The following is a 17,094-nucleotide window of genomic DNA, read 5'->3' as shown; positions in this document are numbered from 1 at the left end:
AGGCACATGCATTTAAAAGTACTTCAGGTTGAAGATTTACCTCCATCTGTTTTCCTAGTGTATCAAAAAATAACTCCTGATGGTCATGGTATGAAATTACGTCATCCCACTTTTTCTGAAATATTGGACAGAAAAATTAGCTAAATTCTTCTGTGTGGATTTTTTTTTATATCAATACGAAATAATGATTGTTTTCAGTTTGTCTTTAGCAGTCACTGAAGCCTTGGAAACAGTAATGACTAATTCCTTTTTAAACACTTCCCCACTACTGGTTAGCGAAACTTTTTAACTTACCTTTGCAGCCGGCATGCTCAGGTGATAGATGAAATATTCACAAAAGCAGTGTTATAAAAGTTGCCTCTGAGTTCCAGAGGAGTCTCACTTGTTCTGATTTCATAACTTGCAGCTGAAAATGCAAATATTAGAACATATTGTCATGTGTGTTAGCTATCATTCAAACGTTTGATCTCTTTCAAAATAATTTATTTTCAAAATACTTTCAAAATACTAACTACTTAGTATCAGTTTCATTAGTTAGTTCAGCTACTGGGAAAAATAAATGCAGCATGGTGGGTAGATTGCAAAAAACTTATTTTATTACCTAAGTGCTTGAATTATTAAATTTCTCACAACACAGCACTGAAATGAATAGATGATGAATAGATCATGAAGCCACACTGCAGTGTCTCAGTATTTCTGACTTCACTTAATTTGAGCTTGCACTAAGTGAAGTAAAATTCCTATTTCTTATCCAAATTTGATGTTTCCTTCCACTCTCTTCCATAAGCAGCAAAATACTACAGCATAGTGAAAGTGAGCCTTCCATCAAAATTCCAAGAACCTCTTTCTAAAAACATATTGGTTAATCCCATTTAAAACCTTTGCAAGAGCAGAGCAAGAATAAAGCCTTGGAACCACTGCACAAAATTCCCACTGGTGTCAGTGAGACTAAACTCCATTACAGATCTTGTGTTGTGTGATGTGTATCTCACTGAATTACTAGAATAGCACATTTAAGCCATTTACAGCTAACAAAAAATTGATTAATGATGAAAAATGAGAAATGAGTCTTCAGTTTCTGCTACAAAGTACAGACAAAAATTGAGCTGGCGCTTGTACAGGTGCTTCCAGATGCAACAAAATACTGTTGATAAAGGTTGGGAGCTCACTTAAAATGCCCACAGAAAATGTATTCATTTTGCAATTTCACCTTGGGCACGAGGCAGGATAGCAAGCCAAAACATACCGTGGCCTTCATCAAAATCATTTCCTGGGGCAGTCCATAATAAAATTACCTTATCATCTTCTATTCTGGCATCAAGATGAATAATTTTACATGGTGGAAACACATCAGCATAAGGTCCCATTGGAACTGCAGACACTATGAAGGAGCCTTCTGCAGCTGTTCTGTGGAAACCTCCTCTTCTGCTCCAAATACAATTTTTAATAGCTGAGGGTCTTGATGGGTTCATCTTGATTTTACCTCAAGCTTTAAAACAATGCTGATTAATCTTAACTATATGCATATTCTTGTAGTATGCAGGTGACCTGAACTTCTCATTGATATGGTTTTAAATCTGAAAAATCCATTAACGTCAAATAAGTACAATAATTTCTAGTGCAATAGCTGTTTCTTTAGAGTTTCAAGAGTGCTAATTACTAAGAAAGCTAATATGAAATTGAAGTAACTGTTACTTGTTATAAAATAGTTACAGGAGAATTTAATTTACTAAAACTTCAACAGTTTTAATTTAAGATGACTGATTAGAGTACTCTAGTTAATAAACCTGCAGGTATTCTTTTCACAGTCAAAATACAAATCCTGTCTATCTGTAGTACACAGATACTGCTCTATTATAGTTGTTTACAGTCTACTTTAAATATTCTTCTGGGGAATACAGACTTTTATTGTGTTAAAGGGAAACAACCACACACAGTGTTTGAGAAGTGTTCGGAACTAAATACCTCTTAGCAGGACTGTCATTGCTCTAGTGCCTACTCTTAGTATTTGTGAAGGGACTTGATGTATACAAGTGCTGGAATAAATAGCTGTATAATTTTCTCTGCCTTACTTTGCTGTACCATTTTCTACATGACCTGGTATAGACATGGCATGACTCCATGGCGTTGCAGTTCATGGCACAATAGTTCTGTTAGCTTGGATGTAAACTTTCAGGCTGTATCTGCCATTCTCAGGGAAAGTAAACAAGTACTTGGAATAGATCCCATCATTCTTAACAATGTCAGAACCTAGCTATAAAAATGACATAAATTAACATCAAACAAAAACGGTTGTATTTATTTATGCTTTCTAGATTAATTTACCTAGAATATAAGAATAACAGAAAAATTCTTCTCCGATACGCAATCTGTACAGCTCCTCTGGTTTTGATGGTGTGTTAAAACTGTTTGAGAAGACTGCAGTCTGAAGTTGCCTTTTTGTACTGTGTTTTAACTCAAGGAAATGCTAATTTCTTAGCAAAATCATCTATTATTTCATTATAAAGCTAAAGAATAGATTATTTTCAAAATCTTCACAGTTTTTAATTACTTCCCATGTGCTTCTGTAGTCACACATTCGATTCTGCAGATTGGGTGCTTCTCTGTTCTGGTTACTCTCATTACAGAATTCAGCCACCTACAATGATAAACAAATAGACAAAAATCAGAATTAAGCAACAGAAGAATAACAAATAAAAGTAGGGACAGAAATAATCTTCACTACTGATTTTTACAGTTGAGACATCAGCTGATGGTAAACTTCATTTTACATTAATAACAGTATGCATTACAGTTGATTTACATAAAAGTTGAAATAAATGTTACATTTCAAAAAGGAGGATATAGCAAATTTTATAACAGTATGTTTCATTGAAAGAAATCTGTTCTTATGTGTTTGTACTTATAAACTTTGCATACACATTACTGCTGATTCTGCAGTTTGATTTCTTTCAGGAATAAATGCCCATCCTTCCTTAAAAAGCCATGTTAGCTTATTAACGACACCATTACCTTCAGTGCAGGAATTTTTTTCACAGATATAGATGCCAGTAAGATCAGAGGAACACCTAAGGATAAAACAGAATACATTTCCACTTAAAAACCCTATCTGAATGTAGTGCTGACATTAACGGTGCTTGGAGTGTAGTCTGCACTCTGCTTGTGTAAAACAGTTATCCTTGTAAAAAGATATGAATAGACATTGCAAAGTGACACCAAGAATAATCATTGATTTGTTTGCTTCTCCATCACTTCAGTCTATTGCCTGAGTAAAAATATTACAATTACAGATTTAAATTTTACAATTGCAGAAGTAGTATTATTAATTCAGTAGTTACCACTTCCAAATATTGCTGTACCCTGGAAAATGCCTGTTAAATGGCTTCCTGATTACGTACAGGCACTTGGTCAGTGAGTTGCAGGTCAAATATGCTGTAATAAAACTTGTTTCTCGAGGTCTATTGGCCATATGGACAGATAGGAAAAACAGATAGTGAGCCAGGCACTCCTGCAGTGGTGAGAGCGTGGGGTGAAGTTGTGCAGAGGTAGTAAAGATTAAAAAGAAAAGAGTTTGGAGCAAGAGAGACCCAGAAGCTTAATACGAAAGCCCCGAAGTTGCAGTGTACTCCGAGAAGGGAGAGGTGAGATGAGAAGGAAGAGCTACGACAGACAAACACTGGGGGCAGGGGGGAAGGAGGATTTCTGTACAAGCACCTTTTCCTCTCCAGTGGCAGAGCACAGAAGTGATTAAGTCTCCGGTGTCAGTTCAGAAAAAAGTAATGCCCAACATCATTGCCGATCCATCAGCCACAGAAATGTGTAAAGATGAATATCTTTAGATGAAAATGCAGAGGAAATCACATGATCTATTCATAAAGTAGGAAAGATATTTAATGAGGGATGAAATAAGGACTAAAAGAAAAAGGGATACCTCAAAAGTTTATAGAAAAAGACCAGTCAGGTTTCTAAAGCCCACCACAAAGGGCTTGTAGAAGGAGGGAAATGCTGAATTACCTTGTAACTTTAACCTGATTCTGCCCAGTGGCACAGAAATGCCTGTCACTGTCATACTCACCAAACACCCCCATCGAAGGTGGGCCCACTCATGAACAAAGACTCTGCCTGCAGGGAGAACAGGAGGGCAAATGCATGGTAATTGTAGTCAGCCATTGTATCCCTGTATGCAAAATTAGTCAGCAAAATTATATGGTGGACTTTCTGAACAGCAACTTTCCAGCAACACTCAACCTTAGGCAGTTTTAATACCAAGTAATTCACTTCTGTGGCTAAGTGTGACTAACTTTAAATAACACCATTTGAAGGTCTTAGCTTTTATGTCTTTTAAAATTGGCTTCTTTTACCATTATGTGTTTGAACTTGAATTCTGTCTCTAGAAAGGTATGATAAAACAGCGATGCTTTTTAATATACACTTACATGAGAGTAAACCAGGCATCAAATTATAATTTAGTATTTGACATTGTAAGTGGAACTAACCTCAACAAACCAGTGCTTTATTTTCCATTAGACACACTACTAAGGGATTAGGAACAAAAGGCTACCTTTATACATTTCACACAGGTTTCGCACAGCAGTACATGCTACTGAGACGTGTGGGAAACATACAGGAAAGCGTTAAACAACATATGTTCTCTATTCTTCAGTCTTCTGTTGTCGACAACTGAGGGCAAACCAGAAGAGTAAAATGGTTTAGGGAATTTACCCAGTGAGCCTTACATGTCTATCAAATAATCATTTACTTGGAAGTTAGGTGTGAAATTGATGCATTTTCCCATTTTTCCACCCGCTTCATGTTGTAGGGTGTACAGGTCATCGCCATGTTTCCAAGAAGGAGCTGCCACTATGTATGTAGAGAACAGCAGGCCTCCGAAGGAGGGAGGAAGAGGAGGGAGTGAGTTAGCACTTGCAAATCAGAGGGCTTGGTAGCGAGCATCTACCTCTGCTTCAGATAGACAAGGAAGGCAAACCTCAGACATGTCTCCATTATCCTTTGCTCAGCCTCTGATAGCTACGAGTGAAAAGTGGCATGTAGAGAAGCAAGGCTAACTAACCAACTCTTATGAACTAGTCCCTACTTCTTTTTCTGCCTCTGTAGCAACAGGCTGCCTTTGTTCTCCTTGGATTTCTTGCCAGGCCTTCCCTCATGACTCTGAAACTCCACCTAGACAAGTATTACTGCTGTCTTCAGCACAATTGCCAGCCAGGAGTTATTAGAGGGGTGATGGGTTAAGAAAGCAAGAGGGGGGGGAAAGGAAAACACTGGAACTCATAAGCAAAGGTTTCTGACTTGTAATAAATATAAAACCAAGTGGTGAAATGAAACTGAGTATCAACAAGGATATTCAGACCAGACAGGCTATTCAGTCCAAGGCTATTCAGACTGGTCACAGACCAGGTCTGATTAAAATGATTAAACAGCTTGCAAGGACTCCATTTATGGACTATGATAGATTTAGCCTGGAGATTCTTACAGTCCAGCACTGTCGTAGTTCATTATAACCAACAGGATGGTATAGCTGTTGTTACTGCTGTTGTTACTGATGATTATTACTTATGTATTTATTAATGGTGGTTCATAGATGATTTTGCTGGTTCTTAAGGGCATTCTCATGTGAATACTTTTCCACATCACTTTTTAAAATTTAAGGTGCACTAATAAATGTGAGTAAAAGAATGTATTGTGCTCTATTCCCTGCAACAGGCTTTGAGCCGTAGCTTGTCACAGGACTCATGTTTTGATTTCTCACCGGTGATAACCAGAAGTGCCAAAACCAAATCCTGCCTGTAAGCGTGAAGGGTGCCCGAGTGAAGCTGGTGCAGGGTGCGGAGGGCTGGAGCCACACGCGTGGGAGGGCAAGGCAGGCGCCTGCTGGGCTCCCTCCTCCCCGGCTGGCTCTGCCCCAGGAGCAGCCCCCAGCTGGGCAGCGATCCACAGCTTCCTCCCAGCTTCCCAGGACCGGATGAGTCAGGGCCTTTCTGGCCCATCTCTCTCCTGAATAGCCATCCTCGGCCAAGTGCTGCCAAAATCCCGAGAGCCGAAGCCCACCAGTGCCCCATGTGGGGCTGGCCTCAGCAAAGAAATGGCCTCTGCAAAGAAATGCAGGCAAGTGAGGTCAGCCCTCCCGCCATGGAAAAGCTGGAGTTTTTAGCCATAGGGACTGCTGTTCCCACAGAGAGTGCCCAGGACTGGGGAACCCACAGGCTAACGGGGCTTAAGCAGAGGTTTGGTAAATCTAACAGCATCTTCCCTGAGCAGCACCATGAACAACCAGCTGGGGATGGGATCCCTGCTGTTACACAGGGAGAATGGCTTGACATTTATTATGGTGCGTTACATCCACCCAGGCTTCCGCTCACAGTTCCAGCTGGCCACATTAAGCACTTCCAAGGAACTTCCCATTTTCCTGTAGGTATTGTTTGTGTCCCGCTAACTGCAGCCCGGCTGTCTGCTCCACCCATGCACAAAAGGGTCTCTGCCTCTGCTCCCTGCAAGGCAGAATTTCCAGGGCTAATGAGCTGTCACTGATAAGAGAGAGAATTTGGCCAGATACAGAATCAGGCCTTCCAAAAGTCTGGCTAAAATTTAAGCTATATGTTTGAGTGCGCCCCTTTCTCTTGGAAAGGAATTTCTGTAACTAAACTATATTTATACAAATTAAACTACCTTAATCTTGAAAATACAATGCACTCTCAGTTGTTTCTACCCTTTTGCTTGGAACTCCACTCTGTAATGTCCCCTTGCTCCTTCTTTCACCATAAGGTCTCATTTCCCAAGTCTTGAACAGATTCCTTTGGTACCTGCCCTAGTTCTGGGACCTCACCCTACTCTCTGGCCATTTTGCAGTGTAAGGAAGGGGCTGTAGCAATTTAGGAACTGGAGCAAGCAGTTTCGCAGGAGATGCACATGCTAAGGAAGAGGAACAAACTGGGCTCATACTCACCCCCTGGGTTGCACTGCACAGGGAGAAAGTCTAAATTGGGGAATGAATGCAAGTGGATTTAAGGACTGCTTAGTAAAAGAGAAATAAATCAAAGCTATTTTTGCCTGCTTTGAAGATCTAAAAAGTCTCCTGCAAACAGCTGAGATGTCTGACTGAGCTGGAAGTGACTCACATGGAAATGAGGAGTGGCATCAGTACAGTTGGATTTATGGTGAACAACTAGTACTGGGAACTCTGATCCAGGCAGGTCAATACACGTAATAAGGGAAGTTCTGCATCACTGTAGCTGCTATAACCTGCATCTGCAGTAAGATGTTCCCAAATGCCCTTGGCCAAAACCTAAGAAGACCAACACTGAACCCGCAGTCTCCAAATGAAGGACACACAGACCTGCTGCCATGTAAAATGCTGTTCAGGAGAAAGCCCTCCCTGCTACTTTCCTGTGCCTTGGAATTGCTTTATATTTCTTCCATGCCTTAAGTGGGTGCAGAAACACCCGCTGCTGCTCTTTGAGCAGTGAAGATGCTCCTGCTAAGTTGTCTGTGCAAAGAGATGAGGCTCTGTGAGTGGGTGGCTGTCTGTGTGGAACTCAATAGCACTACAGCATCATAACTCCACGGGGCAGCCCGCCCCAGTGCCCACTGCCCCCATGCACTGTAGAGTGAAGGACTTTCCTGTCTACCTGCTTGAGAAGCTGGCACGTCATGACACGGAGTGAGAGATGCTGAGAAACAGGCCGGGGAAGTAGCAAAACCCACCATACCTATGTGTGTGTGGGAAGAAACGTCATCGCTCCGTCTCTGTCGGATATATATTTCTGTGTAAGGCAGTGAGTGTCTAAGGATTGCTCTGAGAAATAAATTCTGGCCAGTATTACACCATGCAGTGCATAAAAGGATGGGGAAGGAACAGTGTATAAACAGGGTCGCAGCAAATCTGCTGCTTTTGTGAGACTTTTGTGATAGCAGGCTATTGCCAAAATTAAAAAAGGAAGAAAGGCAGGCATTGGAGTCTTGAATTTCTGACACAGAAATGAAAGGTTCAGTTATACCTCTAGAGCAGATAAAGTCATGAGCCATGACAAACACTCCGCAGAGTTCACGTGGTATCTAAAGAAGCCTCTCTCCAGCACACCTCTTTTAGTAAGGCTTGTAATTATGTCATCATGGAACTGTGTGTCATATTTCCTTTAATTACTTTCCACTCTGTGGATTGTGCCACAGTCATTAAAACGTGGTTTTGAGGACTGAAACTTGTAGTTCATTCTTTGTTTATGAGGTACGGAGTGCAGTGCTAACTATCATGCTAATTAGCCCCCACTGATGGATAGTGGTTGCTTTATTATATAAGCAATCACCACATTTTTAGGTAACTGCAACAATTTGTTGCTTTCTTTTAAAAATAAGTCGATCATATAGCAAGTTCTGGGAAGCTAAAATTACGAGTTCTGTCTCAGCTGACTATGAGACACCAAAGCCACAGCTCATAAACTGCGGTGCTGAAGCAAAGGTCTGACGGAGATGGTTAATTCACAATTCAAGGCTATGGGTCCTATAGAGAACAAAACATTGGGCCTTTTGCACATGCAAAGACAAAATCTCCCTTGTAGTTCAGGTACAAACAGGCACTTGCTCCAGAATGGATAATGGAGTGATTCCATCTCTACTAGAATTAAAAAGGTTGAAATTTAACCATTGATTTTTATTACAGTGCACACATGGCTAGATAATACTCTCCAAAGAGTGTATAAAGAGAATAACTGCTCTGTCTTCTGAAATTCTATTGCCAGCAAGAGAAGAAAATACAAACACACTGGCATGTTTACAAATGATGCCAAAGGATATGTTTTATATTGCTTTTGATTATTTCTCCCAATGCCAAGATTTTTTTTTAAATGTAAGTTGCCAACACTGATCTTTATGTAGCATATTAAAAAGTAGTATTTCTATCAGTATGCATTTTTCTGAACAAAATTAATGTGCGGATCATCATAGTGTATGATCATATGTATCTATGTACCTATGTATCTGTGTACATATCTGTATGTACATATGTATCTATACATATGATCATATTCGTGTCACATGATCATTATGTTTTGCACACTTCACTATCTGAAAGTGATCTTTCCATACGTCTGTTGCGATGCCTTGGATATTCTACAAAGTGCCACCTCAAGCGTCATTAGTGCTTTCTCATGGGATGTGATGCAAGAGTAATTGGTTTATTTTTCATCAGAACATGTTTATTTAAAAGTCAGTGGCTTTTCTACAACGTTTGACAATGTGTGGGCAAAAAAGCTTCACATACAGGCGGGTTACGTGAATACTTATTGTTTAACCTCAGAAAAAATATATTAATGGAAACACCCAGAAAGAAAACAAATAGAGGATCCAGAGCACCCCAGAGCTCTCCAAGTTTGTCCACCTTGCTCTGAAAATAACCTCCCGGGTGCGCATGACCACCGCCCCGTCTGCACAAGTTACGGGCTGCTAAGGGATACAGCCACTTCTTGAAGCGCCTTTGAATCCTACCCGCATGCACCTCTTCCTTTCGGGGAAGGGAGCGATGCCGCTTCCCCAGGCCCGCGGGGGTCCCAGGCCCACGCTGCTCTGCAGAGGCCGGAAGGGCCCACACAGCTGCCTCCGATGCCCCCGCCTCCCCGGGCCTCCGCGGGCTGCAGCGGCCCCGACCGGGGTGGGGGGTTCCTCCCGGGGGGCTCCTCCTGCGCCCCGGGCCAGGGCGGCTCCGGCCCCTGGGACAAGGCTGGCTGTGGGGAGGGCGCCGGCTGTGGGGAGGGCGCCGCCGCCTCCCGCCCGCCACGAGAGGAGCAGGCCGCGGCAACGGCTGGTTGCCCCGGCAACGGCTCCCGGCGGGCAGCGGCGGCGGCGGTGAGGCGGCGGCGGTGAGGGTACAGGCGGGGACGGCGGTCAGGGGGCGGCGGGGAGGGTGCAGGCGGGGACGGCGGGGAGGGGGCGCAGCCCCGCGGGAGGGAGGTGCTGAGGGGGGCACGGGCCCGCGGGACCCCTCGGGGGCAGGAGCCGCAGGCAGGCGGGCGCAGGGGCGCTTGGCCAGGGGACAGAGCCCAGGGTGGCGGCCACGGTTGGGTGGCCTGTGCCGCTGCTCCTCACCCTCTGGGCTGGGGAGCGCGGAAGTGGGAAGTTGCGGCTGCGAGCTTTACCCCGTCCTTCGTCTGTATTGAGTTTTCTGCTGTTGAGGGATTTGATTTCTGTGCGCCAAATGTGCGAATTCAGTGCTGCTGAAGTGATTAGAAGGTATGAATATGTGTGCGAGATTTCTCTTGCATTAACTGTGGTAAATCTCTGACGAAACTGGGGTTTATTTGGTCTGGTACACTGTATTTTCTAGTGGGAATGACCTGAGATGCCAGTAATGTTTCAGTTACTGATTCACACAACACCAATATATGTTAACATATACTGTCTCGTTACACAGCGTTAAAACAAAATGTCGTCATCATCACGAGCATCCTCATCTTTACCTGTACATAAGTGTACTGCTCCTTTATTGAACACTGATCTTCAGGAAAAGCTACTTCTTCCTCATGCTACTGAGGCAAGTTCATCCTGTCTGTTAGCTTGATTTTTTTTTTTCATTCTATTTACTTTGTTAAGATTCAAAACATATTTCAAAACATACTTCCTAGCTACAGATGGGAAGTAGGTGATAATTCAAAAAAATGGGTAGTGAGAGTGCTGGACATAAAAATGGTATACTGAAACTATGGAAAAATTCTTATTTGTTCTTTTCTGCTTACATAGATGGGCTAGGATAAACGAAACACGATGTTTAATCTTCCAAGATGCTGTTTTCACTCAAAGTAATTAAATTCAAGAATAAAATTGTCTATATAACCAAGAAAAAGCTATAGAGACCTGCACCGTATTAGACAAGTTGAGGTTTGCCAGGAAATGTAAGCCTGTAATAAAACAAGGCACATAAATATATATATATAAAAAATAAAAAACATTAGACGTTTGGAGTGTAGTTATTTGCCTTATGGCAACAGCTGGAAGCAGAGCAGTCTACATTCTGATTCTGTGAGGAAGTGATTTTTTTAGCTGGGATCTTCCCAAATTCTGTTACTCATTTTCTCAATTATGCTAAGGAGATACAGATGTAAGAATATAAACTCTTAGTCTGTCAAATCCTTTTGGTGGAGATGCACCTGGCACAGGCTGAAAGCAGGACAAATGGGTCCTGGTGGGTGAAGAAGGCAAGACAATCCACTTCTGAAAAATAATGAGTAGTCAGCAGAGCACTGAGCAGAGTAAACAGATAACTTTGTGCTTGGCAAGGGCATCAGTCATGCTGGAGTGTGAGGACAGAGGCAGGAGAGAGGTGTTTGGAGCCGGGGTGAGGGTGACGGTGGGCTCTGGTGCTTGACAAGGAAGTGGGGGGAATGGGGTGCGTTTAGGTAGTAGGCACTGATACTTGGCTCTGGACTTGCCATGACACGGGCAGCATCATGTTTCTGTGCAGCCCTGCAAAGTGAGGAGCTTTTCCAAACTGGGAAAAGAGAAAAGCCATTGCTGCTTCCAAATTGGAAGAACTCTGCTGTGAAACACAGTATCAGTGTCTGAGCAGGACTTGACCTCCACCTTCACTGGAGGTAAACTGTTTACCTTTGCCTTGTAGATTAGGTGTGTTCTGTGAGCAATCAGTTTGAGGGTACATCCTGTGATATCACAGGCTTTTACCCTTGTTGGAAGTCATAAATGAGAGATTTCTTTGATCTTTAAAATTTCTCCTAAACAATTCTCCTGAAGAGCTGACTTGTTTCATGTTGATAACCTTGAATTAGCAAGATCAGTGTCCTAACTGTGAGGGATACTAAATGTTATGTCATTATGAATGCTATTTCAGGGTAGAATGTATGTGCCACCTGGAAAAGCAGGAAACCTCTGTTCACTGATTCAGCTGTATAAAAGGGATTATCATAGAACTGCAAAAGCTATCCAAGATGGAAAATACTTTACTGATCTAAGCAAAGAATCTGACAGTCTAGAACACCAAGTAAGAAAATATATAAGGCATAAACATAGAACCAATGCAAACATACATTTCTTACGTGAATCTTAAACTAACATTTAGTCTTAATCTTCCCAATATGTCTATTAAATAAGATTTTTTTGTTATGTCCAGTGCACTAAGAAAGTTCCTGCAAAGTTGGAAGGAATTTGGTGGGCTACGTATGTTAAAACAGGAGGTGGATCACAATGAATTCCTGATTAACAGTAGTGTCACATGGAACTTGCACAGAAACCTGATGGAGTGAAGAATGTAGATTTGTTTTAAAATTAAATGTGATTTGTCATTGCTGACTTTCTTACCGTTCTTTCAGAAGTCATAAAGCTAACCTTTTGTTCTTGCCAGCTAACAGAGATGGGTGTTTATTCTGAACTTTTTTTTTAAATTTTGAACATATTCTTGATTTTCGGGTTTTCGTAGACAATGCTAGCTGTCTTACAGCATGAGGCTTTTTGTTGGTTGTTACAGAGAAAGTTCGTAGAGAACTAACTGTGGGAAAGAAAATTTCCTGAGAATGGAAAGATAGTACAAGTAATTTAGGTTTCCAGTCACTTCTCAGTTCTGGGAAGTCTTCTAAGCACTTCTATTTTTGCTGATAAATACTGTGAGGTCACAAAACACCATTCCTGTTTATATATTAGTTATTTGCTGATAGCAAATCTGACTCAGTATAGTCAGGAAAGGACAGGACTACTGCTGAATACAATGTTTATAATTTTGCATTGCGTGCAGAGGTGGAAACCTGGATGCAGAATTGGGGTCCATGTACTGACTTTACAGATAAACATGGGATCAAGATTACAGAATATTCTGAGGAATTATATGCAGACCAGGATATACAGGCATATACAATATTACAGGCATATAAATTCTTTTGGATTTGTAGTAACAGTTAATGTAGGTTGATTTTTGTGATCTCCCAGCCTATGCTTTCTGGTTCAGGCTTCAAATTCTCCTATCTAACTGAAGTTCCCAAAAGGCTTTAATACTTAATACTAATCTTTAAAATATTACGAGCTGTACAAATGCTTTCACTATTTGACTACATGTTTAAATAACACTTAAGTATTTATGGTATTTAGAATCCTTTTAGCTAAAATAAAGAAAGAAATTGGCATATGCAATGACCCTAGTTTGTTTTCCTCAGCTATGAAGTTCTATGCACAAAATAAACTGAATCTTTAGGGTTTAAACCACCAACTCTAAGTAGCTCATGGGTATGCGAGCTTTTGTATTTATATGTACCAAATTTGAAAATATAGCAAATTATATGTACCACATTCAAAACAGTTGAAAAAATGCTAAATCAATTATAATTTGAAGTAATTTTTTTACTGTTTCCTGCTTCTGTCTTGCAGCTAAAAAATAAAAACATTGACACTTTGATGCAGAAGTTAAGTGAAAATGAAACCCGAAATACTGTAAGTAAATTAAAATTTCTGTCTCTTTTTGTTCTATGCTGTACATCTGAAAATGGCTACGTCATGGTATCATACAATGTGAAGTGACAGTGGCAAGGTGGGAGTATTTCTGGTTTATCATCACAAAATGGAATCTTAGTTTTACATCTGAAACATTCATCAGTGTGCATTGCTGTTACATTGTTGTGTATAGACATTAAAATAATTTCTTTGTTAATTTTTTTCCATGAAGAATCTCAGGAGAAAAATACTTGAAAGGGAGAAACATGTTCAAGAACTTTCATCCAGGCTTCAGCTTGAAAAAGTGAGTGACCAGTTCTGTTGGAATGAATGTTTTCTCCCAATGTACTAGATTCTTATTTACAAATTTTAGATTTTGAGAAAAGCTATTATTTCAAAGATCTATGAAAAAAAGGAAAATCCTGAAAGATGGTTCCTACAGAAATATCTTAAAACCATAAGACAGTATCCACACCTATTAAGGATACAGGTTATCCTTAACACTAATGTCCCATCGTTCAGGGAGGGGCATATATCTAGACTAATGGCTTTTGGCTTCTCATTTACAGTTTTGCAATAGTTCTGGAAAAAAACACTTATAATGAAGTAATACAGAGTAAACTAAACAGAGACTGTTCACCATTAGTTTCCATGGCTCTTTGAGCTCAATGAATTGGGAAAGGTAGTACTGACAGCAGAGCTAATCTCATCAAAGGCTGACAAGACCTCCTTCATTCTCTGAACCAAAGGAAGGGGCTCAGTGCAGGAACCAACAGAGGAAGAGAAGGATTGTCTGTCCTGTACAAGAAGGTGCTACAAAAGTTTCAAAATTATTTTACTGGTAGTTTAGCAATCTGTGTTACAGTACTTATATACCTAAAGTGCACTTTATGTGTATGCAGTGCAGTGTGGCTCTGTGTTAGTGAGGGACAGAGTAGGCTGAGTTAAATCTTTAAGGGGACAATGGTGACCTTTGATTTTTGTAACTCCTTGGGGTTGTTGAGAGCCATGGTTCTTCTTTAAGAACTTTTCTTTGCTTAACTAAGAGAACATATCACTTGGCTGCAGGATAAACTTAGCCAGCTACTTGTAATAGAGAAGCCTGTGAGGGTGCCCACTTTCACACGTGGCAATGGGCATGTCCTTGTCTTTATCTTGAAGTGAAGCAGCATGTTTTCATAGAAACATCCTTTTGCTTGAGAGGAGAAATGCTGAACAGAAAAGCCTATAAAGATTCTGAAGACCACAATGCCAGCAAACCTCAGCATTGATGGGATTTGTGCAGCATGCCATGCGCAGACTAGAGATCTATGTAATGCTGAACAACTTGGGGTGCCCAGCATCTGAAGGGATAAATGATTATCTATGCTATCTCCTTGTTCCTTCTTAACATTATCTCCAATAAATGGCATTTTTATCAATACCTGACTGAGTCTTGAGTCTGCCTTTCTTACTGGTATCCATAATGAACACTTGCACTGGTGCATTACAATGCTCTTCTAGTCTATACTGATAATATGACTTCTTTCTACCTGTTTTCATTATTTCTTATTTAGAACGAGCCAAAGGAATCAAGTTGCAAGACCTTTCATGGAATCATCTGACCTCAGTTCTGGTGACATAAGTTGCCTCTTCCCTCCCCAAAAAATTACTTTGAATTAAATGTATCAATACTTCTAATAGCAGGTGGTGGTCTTTGGTATTGAATGAAGATCAGTTCAGGCCTAATTAGTCAGGGCAGAGCTGATCAGTGTGGCTTAATTTTGATCAACCTGCTAGCTAGATGTTTTGCTCAACCTGGATTTCTGAGTTTGTGCTTCCAGGCCTTGTTCATACTACTTAATGAGTCAGATTAAATATGAGGCATCAATTATACATACATTCTTTCAAGTTTGTGATTTCTGTTTAACATTAATAACATTAGTAACAAGTTACTGCTTGTGAATATACTTGTAGAGCATGTTTTATCTTTTCCAGCTTTTGAGGACATTCAACTGTCAGTTAGAAACTGTAAGGCAAAGTAGGAAGAATACAGATAGCATCATACAGCATATCTCCATAGATCAATAGATTTGTGTATATTTCTCTTTATTAGGTCAATGTACGGAAAGAAGACCACCTGTCAAGATCCGTAAAAGCAGTACAAGCTCACCTGCAATGTCAGATTCAAAGAAAAGAAGTGGAAAATGATGAATTAAAAGTGAAAATACAGGTCAACATATTTTTACTTGTGTTTCAGTTTTTATTTGAAAAAATTAGCAAAGCCTTATTGTGGTCACAGTTTAACTCAGATGTGAGGGTTAAATCTTAAAGTATCACTTGAAATCAAATTCTTGGTAAAAGAAAAATCCCAAACAGTAAAAATCATTAGCATTTATATTTTGCACAGTCTGGCTGACCACACTATCTTAATTGCAAGGGTGTTTTTTTTTTCCTTCTTTTCTCAACTTGTGCATACTAGCAGTTCTGCTGAAGAGAAGTTAAGCACACATAGAAGCATTTGCACTCACCTAACTGTGCTGTCTAGAAGATAGATATCGATCCTGAGGCAGTCTCCGTATAGTCAATAGAAAGAGATAGGCAAGTCTCCAGGATGAGTTTCTGTTGTAAGATAAGAGTGATGAATCACCACCTGTTTCTTTTTATTGACTGTAAAGGAATCAATAAACCTCTTAATACTGACTGAAAGAGAAACACTTAAGACTAATGCCTAACCGCACTTTGTTTAAGGTAGATGAAATGATTTCCATTTTCTGTTCTAAAAAGCAAGAGGTAAATTTGGGCATTTGCAGCAGTTACTGGCTTTAGAACAAGGCAAGGAAGAGGGTGCGTGTCAGAGGCTGGAGCTGTATGTGGCCTCAGATTTTAATATTTGAAACTTGTCGAGAACATAGGCATGAATGAGAAAACATTGGCTGAAAAATAATGTATTTCTAATTTCCAAACTTTTTTTAGTGGCATACATCCACTACAAATTGTATAATTTGTAGTTGTTAAGGAACCTTTAGCAATTCGATTTCAAAAAAAGTCATGTATGTCTATGTCTCTATAAATATCTCATGTTTTCTTCTGAATAAAAATTGCTTTATTGGTCTACCTAGTACAATTATTAGAATTCCAACATTTTCATTGTGATAGTTTGATAAAGTAACTTGATATACAACTGTATTTTCATTCAATATTTAAAAGTTTTGTTTGTTCGCTCTTCAAAAAGTGCTGAAGTCAGTTGCTAGCTTAAATCCTGGTGATGATTCTGTTAATATCTGGACAAAAGCTTGTGACAGCTTAGCATTACCTTTATGAAATTAATTCTCAATTTAAATTTACCTGTCAGTGAATAATGCCCAAAGCACTTATTCTTAGTGTGATTGTGACCTCATGCGGTTATAACAGGGTATAACAGCTGTTTACTTATACCAGCAGTTAAAGAAGTCCATACATAGACTCAATTGCTCTATTTATCGAAGGTATTCCCCCGCCACCTCACGCCCCCCCCCAAGTAACATCTTTGTTTATTAAATGTCCTACAAGCATCTATATATGAAAACTACTTCTTGCATATTTAGGGGTTTTTATAATTTCATTTTTTGAAACAGTATTTTCCTTTTTGGTGGGTCCAGTACCTGAGACCATCTTTCACTTGGAAAACCACATACATTT

At 40.2% G+C, this 17,094-nt stretch overlaps 1 protein-coding gene across 5 annotated transcripts in view; it reads left to right on the top strand.

The window, feature by feature from the left end:
• The window catches only part of ODF2L (outer dense fiber of sperm tails 2 like), a 61,984-nt gene that overhangs the window by 28,077 nt on the left and 16,813 nt on the right, over window positions 1-17,094 (top strand). For 3 of the 5 annotated variants that reach the window (XM_072868445.1, XM_072868444.1, XM_072868449.1), the window contains 5 exons: window positions 10,418-10,537; window positions 11,849-11,998; window positions 13,372-13,434; window positions 13,667-13,738; window positions 15,530-15,646. In XM_072868445.1, the coding sequence (XP_072724546.1) occupies window positions 10,430-10,537; window positions 11,849-11,998; window positions 13,372-13,434; window positions 13,667-13,738; window positions 15,530-15,646 (510 nt within the window). In that variant the 5' untranslated portion in view covers window positions 10,418-10,429. Of the gene's footprint in view, window positions 1-9,630; window positions 9,867-10,417; window positions 10,538-11,848; window positions 11,999-13,371; window positions 13,435-13,666; window positions 13,739-15,529; window positions 15,647-17,094 lie in introns of those variants that run through there. The other 2 variants (XM_072868447.1, XM_072868446.1) reach the window with 2 other exon arrangements.

Source organism: Ciconia boyciana, chromosome 7 (genome assembly GCF_034638445.1).
Source record: "Ciconia boyciana chromosome 7, ASM3463844v1, whole genome shotgun sequence".
Lineage (NCBI taxonomy): Eukaryota > Metazoa > Chordata > Aves > Ciconiiformes > Ciconiidae > Ciconia > Ciconia boyciana.
Note: the sequence above shows the minus strand (reverse complement) of the source record. Positions and strands in the feature narration are given on the sequence as shown.